Raw genomic sequence first — 8,272 nt, forward strand, 5'->3', positions numbered from 1 at the left:
TTTTGCATGTATTACTGGTCACATTTTATTTATGGTTCTCATTCAGGACGTGACTTATTTTTCCCCATCAAGGATTTTATTTTGGCAATGTATACGCAAAAAACTTTGAGATATGTAGAAACCTAACGTTGAATGTCCCGGGACATGATTCAGAGGCTGACTGGGGGAAGGCCTGAATTTCTGGCTGTAGGGGATTATTGTGGTTTGGCAATGAGAAGCTGGGAAAATTGGCTTCTGGAAGAGGGAGAACTTCACCTTTCTTTAGTGAAGGAAGTCGGTGAATATATCCAATTGGTCTCCAGTGGAAGCGAAGGTGTCCTTCACCTGGACCTCTTTTTTTGGAGTGCCAAGGTGGTGGGCCACGGCCTTGGCGATGGTGGTCTTGGGGACCTTGGCTATGTGGTGGTGGGTCACAGGGTCCATGGTCGTAGAAATCATGGTCATGGGGGTGGTGTCCATGAGGATGGTGTCCATGAGGATGGTGTCCACGGGGATGATGTCCATGAGGATGGTGTCCATGGGGGTGGTGTCCATGGGGGTGGTGTCCATGGGGGTGGTGTCCATGGGGGTGGTGCTCATCAGAACTATGGTCATGAGGGGGCCTATGTTTACCCTTGGTGCCAAAGGGAGGGTGAGGACATCTTAACCCTGGAGGGGGAAATGGTAGAGGAACACTTGCTTGAAATGGTGGACTGTCTGAGTGATTTTTGTGTTCTAGAGGAGGTGGGCATCTAAAGTTATGTGACTCATGGGGATGACCATGATCTTTAGATCCACCGGGCTTAAATGGAGGCCTTCCAGCAGGAAAATGCTCATGCTCGCCAGAGTGGAAGGGACGGCCCAAATGATGTTGCACACCACTGAAGTTTCTATGTTCCTGATGATGGAAACAGAAGAGTGGATATCATCATGTAACACAGAAAGAAGCTGGATGTTTAATTTAATTTATGTCAATAGCACTAGATTTTAGATTCCACAACTATTTTTAAAAGTAGGATATCAAAAAAGGATTTCTCAAATTCGTATCTGGCCAACTCTCATTCAAAATACAAACAAAATCAAAATACAAACAAAACTGTCATTTACTACCATCATTATTTCACAACAGAAATATTTTAATAATCAAATAACATTTGATTATTTTAATATTTTTGTTATTTTCTGACTCTTGTCAGAGTCAGAAACTTAATCTCAGAGTAAAGAGTAGTCCTTTAGATGAAATAAATGTTATGTTGTGAAAACACTCATTATTATCCTTCCCATCTCAATATAAACTGATGAAATTATACTATAAAATGATGCTTATCTATAGATCAACCTTTGGAAAATTAGTGCCTTATAATTTATATTCTCAACAAGTCAAGGTTTTATGGTACAAACATCTCCTACTCCTAAAGAATGATCACTTACCACTGTGTACTTCTCCTTGTTCAGATTTTAATTTTTAAGAAATCTGTGGAGCCATGTTCATGGTGACAAGCCTGCCCCCTCCACTTGAGGTGGTGCTGGTACATGGGCACTTGGATTATGCTCAGGTTTTGTTTTTTTTCTGATATAAAAAACACTGTGAAGAATATCTTGGTATCGAATAAAAACTTTCTGGGACATATGTAAACTACTGTTTTGAGTCTTCTTTCATACACCTTTATATAGTAGATTTTAGTCTCATTCATTTTTTAGGTTCTATGCCTAATATTGAAAGCTAGGAATTAAGTGTCAGCACTGGAGTTCTGACTACGAGAGCTACTTTCAATTCATTAGAGGTTGGTTGAATTAATCATGATTTTACTTTTCTGGCCAGTCTTACCCTTCTCAATTCTTGGAGGGTGGGGAGAAATCCATAGTTTTCGTGTCATATCAGCAATTTGTACTGTCCCAATTGTACTTTCCCTGTTCTCTCTGTATTTCTCCTCCTTGTCATCCCTACTGCCTCATCCACCATCTCTCTTTCTCCCTCTTCTGTCCCTCTTACACATACACACACAATACACACCAACAACCATAAGAACAGTATATGCTGTGTGTGTGAAAATATCACCTAGTTTGGCGCTGATCATGACAAAGCCTACTTAAGCAACCCACCTTAAGGTTGAAGACTTCACAGTTTGTGACAATGGTTTTTGGGGTTTCCAAGTCAGAGGCTTCCACATCATAGAACAAATCTGCTCTGCAGAATCCAAAGATCTGTAAAGAAATGATAAACCTGTTAGGGTGTGTGTGTTTGAGTGTGTATGTGCAGGTGGTAGCAAGGTATCCAGCTTTGTTGGGAACTCCCAGACATTTGGGAAAGGAAAAGAGGCTCTAGAAAAATCAGGGTGATTGTTGTTTAGTCATTAGGTTGTGTCCTGAGGAGGGTAAGATACTCCAGAAAATAAGGAGATCTTCATGCAGATACCTGAGTATCAAAGGATAAGTGACTAGGGGAACAATCCCTTTGCTTGAGCATCAGAAAGACTGGATTCTAACCTCAGCTCGGTTGTGAACATCAGGCAGGACCCTTTGCTGAGCCTCAGTTACCTCTTTGTCAAATGGAGTCACTGTGAAGTGTAAATGAGGTGACATGAGTGATAGTGCTCTTGGGTGTCAGTTCTTAATACAAGCTAGTTACTTGTTTTAGTTTAATCCTAATGGGTAAAAAAAAAAAAAATCCAGTGCTAAGTGTAGGTAAATAACATGAATAATTTTATAATATATGTGATACTCTCACGATTCACTTAACCGCTCTGTGCCTTAGGTTCCCTGTCTGTAAATCAGGAATAAAAGTAGTATCTACTTCGTAGGGCAGCAGCGAATTAATAAGGTAATATATGTAAAGCACTTAGAAGGATGCCTGGCACATAATAAGTGGCTTCTGAATGTTACCTAGCACTTCACAGACACTGATTATACTCACATGAGAGTGTCTGGGAAAGTGGTGACTGGAACAGTTCCTCACAGAGAAGTCCAGGAAGTAACTGGTACCTTTCCCTCCTCTCTAGAACAAATTGAATCCAAGCAGTTTCAAGTATATAAAAAGTTAAAAAAAATAAAAGCAGTAGATGCTTACTTTCCAACATACTATTAAGTACTATGAGGATTCAAAATCTCCAATATGCACCATTTTTCTCTGCCTTTAAAAATTTATCACATGAGTGATAAGGTGAATACTATTTCATTGAAAGTTTCAACTAATAAATACAGACATAACTAAGGGTAGTGTGAAAAATCAACCTTTGTGCCTCTCATTCTCAGAGGTACCACTATCATCCACTTGATGGATTTTCCCTTCAAGCCTTTTCCTAAATATGTTACACATATACACATATATCTAATTATTTAACATAAATGGAATCATAGTCTTAAGTATTGTTCTGTAACCTACTTTTTCCATTAGCAATGTATCTTGAAACTCTTTCCAGTGCATAAACATTCAAAATGTTGTTTTCAGTAACTGTGGCGTATCCATTTCATTGTTTGCATGCACCATAATCTATTTAACTGCATTTACAAATGCATGACCGACATCAACTAGCTGCTGTGCAAGGCTAGCTTGGGTGGGAAGCGCTGAGGTCCTTGGGCTGGGAGGCAGAACTGTCTCACTCCAGCCACACCACTAGGAGTGGTGAGGTGGGTGCTCTGAGTCTCTGTTTTCCATCATAATACAGGAGATCAGGACCAGATGATTATAATGACTCACGTAAGTTTTATCCTCTTCTGTCTTTCCCTCTTCCTTGTTTGGGTTTTTCCTTTTCTCTGTTCAATATTGACACACAGATACCCACAACTCCAAAGAACTGAAGGAGGGAGCCTCAATTTAAAAGGTCTCAAATTAAAAGGTCGAGTGAGGGCAGCAAAGAGGCTCAGGGCTGCTAAGGTCACACCGGCTGTGCTGGACTCTGGGCCCTCGGTGCTAGCTAAACATTAGAGGAGACTCACCACTCTCACAGCCCTCATCACTTTGTCCACTCTGAAAGGAGCAAAGTCACTGTTCTCCCTTTTGTACTTCTCCAGGGCGTTGTCAGCTTGTTCTCTGTAGAGCTCAGTATCCTCAAAGAAATCGAAGAGCACTGGGCTGTCTATAGTATTGGTCAGTGCCGAAGAGACTGGAGAAAGAAATGGGCAGTTTTGCGGTTACTGAGTTGGAAGCAGTAATGTCAATGTTGGGACTTGACACATGTAAACGTGATGGCAAGAATAACAATAGCTTCCATTTTATAGATGGAAATTGAGGCTTAGAGAGGTAACTTGTCCAAGATCAAGTCAGTCAATCAGTGGCTGAGCTAAACTTAAACCCAGATCCTTCTAACGCTCAAGTCTCTGTTGTGACCCCTATTCATGACAACCCATCACTCATTAAGTGCTAATATTTTAATGAACCCTTCCCCGTCTCTGCCGAGGAGAGAGGCATCGTTAACACAAAATATTGCCCAGAGAACAGAAGATGCAGCTCAATCTTTCTTTATGGCAACCTTATGTGGGAGTTGCTTGACTGTCGAATTTTTATATATTGAACCATGTTAAGATTAATTATTTTAAAAGAAATTCTGTGATAATTCTTTTGAAAAGGTGAATTTAAAAGGTGTGTAATTTAGAGTCAGTGCAGGTCGAATAGGGTCATGTCTTTGCCACACTTTGGCTCTGTTCCCCAGGCTGGGTCATTGAAACTCCTTGAGGTTTATTTTATATCTAAAATAGAAAGTATTATAATCTTTATTTCATAATCTTGTGAGATTAAACAAGTTAATATACGTATAACTGCTTTGTGAGCATACGTAACTTTCAGTCGTTGAAGTCAATACTTGAACACTAAGTACTTTGCAAAGTATACTACACAGGCTATCTATTTAATTCTGGGAAGAACCTGAAGGGATAACATTATTGTTATCCTCATTTTACAAAGGAGGAAAGCTTGAAGAAGTAACTTGCCCTTAAAACCATACAACTAGTAAGTGTTGAGATTGGGGTTCAAACTCAAATCGGACCCCAGAGCCTATGTTGTCTACAATGATGTCATACAGCCCCTTGTAAATTTCTGTTTTTAGATGTTGAATTTCTATAAAAGAAGATGTGCCAGTAATAGGGAAAAATCTTCTCTTCTCAAGAGAGCAAGTGATAATTGTATCCACAAGGGCAGGAACCATTTCTGATACATACTTCATAGCCTTCTATGATGAATACCACTGTTTGATTGAATTTTGTATGAACCTAGAATTAATTAGCATTTTAACAGGCAATCATACCGGAACTTGTGGTGCAGTTAAAGTCATTCACTCTAAGATCCTCAGACCCAGCCAAACGTGTTATAGCGATTACCTTACATTGTCCAATCACCTGCAAGAAAGAGATTTATGTTATAGCCTACTTCTTTCCTTAGGTTCACCTGAGGGAACAAAAACGTGAGGCAGCATGCTCCTACTATCCATTTGAAATTATTGTGCTTCCTCTCGCCAAACCTTCTCTCAAAAACCTGTATTTTCTTAGCATAGTTCTGTGGGCTGGATATGCTACAAGCAAAATTCTCATGAGAACCACAGAGAAAGTGTTGAAAGAGATAATGGCCATATCCCAAACACTTTCAAGGAAAAAAAAAAGCTAAAACTGCTGGATATGTAGTCGTCATATTTTCTGGAACTGAAATCTTATATCTTTGCTCATTTATTTTTGCATCTTCCTCTGTGGCAGAGAACCTGGGCTCTGAGAACCCATGTGCAATGTGCAGAACAAGACTCCATTCCTTATGGTGACTGCAACTAATCCTTTTGGCCATTTCTGTTAGGGAAACCAGCATTCACAGTTACAGGTTCAGAGGTTCTTAGACATTAGGTGATTTGCCCAAGGTCTCACAGCTGGTCATGCTATGACATGGGACCATAAGCCCCACTGACTTTTCTTGAACTGGATTCCCGGTATGGCTCTCAAGAAAATATTACTCGAAGTCAACATAGTCCTTATAAGCCGAGACGCAGAAGTTTTGCTCTTATTGTTTTAGTGTGTAAGCTCAGGTGTGCAACCACCCTGGGCAAGAAGATATTTCTGCTTCTTTCTATCTATTGATAGAAGTCCGGAATGCTAACAGGAGAGGAATAGTAGCCGGTTTACTTACTATTTCAGATGGATGACGAGAAACATCCGGCTCACAGTCATCCCAGTGCTTCCTGGATAGGACTGGACAGTCAGATTCTTTCACATCCAAGACTAAATAGTAGACAGCTGTGGATTCCTGGGGAATGCCAAGAAAGCAATGGCTGGGTAGTATGTGGAAACCCAGAGTTTTCCAATAAAAATAAGCTCTTTATTTCTTAAATGGAATTCCTGTCATTCCTGTCATTCTACTCCTCTCCAAGTCATTGCAGGTGCCCTACCTTTATATCATGTGATCTGTTTATTTAATAGAAAGCATAGAGAGTTTTTAACTGGTCATAATATTGCTTCTGCCCATGAATTTTAAAGAGCAATCACAAAAAGGCAGTGTTGGTTTGGGGGGAAGTATTGAAGGTACAAGACTAGAATATAAGCAATACCAGCCATATTATGGCCTCCATTCTGTATGTACAGCTGTGTCCTCTCATCCAGTTCTATTCCTGAACTTGGGCTTCTTGTCTTTTTTTTTTTTTTTTTTAATAGATTGACTCTTTTTTTTTTTTCCTTTGGCAGCATGTGGGATCCTAGTTCCCTGACAAGGGATCAAACCTGTTCCCCTTACAGTGGAAACTCAGAGTCCTAACCAGTGGACCATCAGGGGAATCCCAGATTTCTTGTCTTGATTTCAACTTGCCCAAAGCTCAATTCACTCTCTTCGCTTACAAACTAGCTCTGTCCCTCTACCTCCTTTGTCTAATCAGAGATGCCATTATTTATTGCCTTAGTCTTTGGCTTAAGGAATGTCTCTCTTCCAAGATGATGGCTGTTCCAAAACCCACAGAGAACCTCTGGACCCCCTCTGCCTTTGTTCTGTTTCTCCATACCTTCCTTCCAGATTCCCTACACATAGAGAGGTGGTGTACCAGGAATTCTCCTAGAAGGCCATTATCCAAGCCATTATGCTGTTCAAATCCTGCTCATTCTTCAGGATGCAAATGAAGCCTTCTCCCATCCATTATAATTGATCTTCCATTTGATCCCTGCAGCACTTATTCCACTCAGTCACCTGAGTATATCCCATCTTACCCAGTTCACCTATATGTGTGTGTGAGGTGATGATTATTTCCTTGAGAGTAAAGCCCATAGTTTATTATATTCTTCCTCTTATAGCAGTTAGCCATTGATTGGGCTCTGCATAAGTGCTTATAAGTATTTAGAGGCTGATCAAGGACATAATGACTGTGCTCAGTAGCTTCAGTCATGTCCAACTCTTTGCGACTGCATGGACTGTAGCCCAGCAGTTTCCTCTATCCATGGGATTTTCCAGGCAAGAATCCTGAAGTGGGTTGACCTGCCCTCCTCCAGGGGACCATCCCGACCCAGAGATCGAACCCACGTCTCCTATGTATCCTGCATTGGCACGAGGGTTCTTTACCATCAGTGACACCTGGGAAGTCCAGGACATACTAGTAACAGATATTAATTCAAAGAATAAGAGAACAGTTAGAGCAGCCCTGAGGGCTTCCCAGGTAGCACAGTGGTAAAGAATCTGCCTGCCAATACAGGAGATGCAAGAGACACGGGTTCGATCCCTGGGTGGTAAAGATCCCCTGGAGGAGGAAATGGCAACCTACTCTAGTATTCTTGCTTGGGAAGTCCATGGACAGAGGGGCCTGGCGAGCTACAGTCCACGGGGTCGAAAAGAGTCAGACATGACTGAACACAGTACAGCACAGAGCAGCCCAGAAATGAAACCAACAACCCTGACCGAAGACAATCCACCGTGCAAAGTGGCAGGCTTAGGAGCTAGCGTCTCCTCTGGCCCTGGTCCATCACCTCCCCACTCAGCGCTGCTGTGGGACGCTCCTCACCACTCTTTCCAAGTGGGCATCAGCGACCCGCAGCAACTGGAAAAGGTAGCCATCCCACCGTCCTTTATTGATCAGGTCCAGAGCTTTCGCAGCCACGGGCTCAACGGCATCGCAGCCTGTGGGACTCACGGCACAAGAACACTGCTGTGTGATCAGAAGGATGGACAGCAGTGCTGCAGGGAATGCCTTCATCTTGTTAAAGTGTGAAAAGCACCCCTTCCTCTGGGATACCGCGGCAGACAAGTTTATACACATTTTCCGAAACGCACACACAACTGATTAAGCAAGATTTTATACATTTTTGTTATGTAACTGGGGATGTTCACCTTGACCCCTGGTTC

The 8,272-nt window shown here is 41.6% G+C and overlaps 1 protein-coding gene across 1 annotated transcript; it reads right to left on the reverse strand.

Moving 5' to 3' along the window:
• HRG (histidine rich glycoprotein) lies at window positions 1-8,272 on the reverse strand. Its single transcript, XM_069558387.1, has 7 exons — window positions 7,932-8,272; window positions 6,083-6,199; window positions 5,220-5,310; window positions 3,916-4,082; window positions 2,894-2,974; window positions 2,083-2,184; window positions 1-877 (listed from the first exon to the last, which is right to left on the reverse strand). Exons 1-7 carry the CDS (start codon window positions 8,184-8,186, stop codon window positions 77-79), a joined length of 1,614 nt encoding a protein of 537 aa, XP_069414488.1. The 5' UTR covers window positions 8,187-8,272; the 3' UTR covers window positions 1-76.

Source organism: Ovis canadensis, chromosome 1 (genome assembly GCF_042477335.2).
Source record: "Ovis canadensis isolate MfBH-ARS-UI-01 breed Bighorn chromosome 1, ARS-UI_OviCan_v2, whole genome shotgun sequence".
NCBI classification, from domain to species: Eukaryota; Metazoa; Chordata; class Mammalia; order Artiodactyla; family Bovidae; genus Ovis; species Ovis canadensis.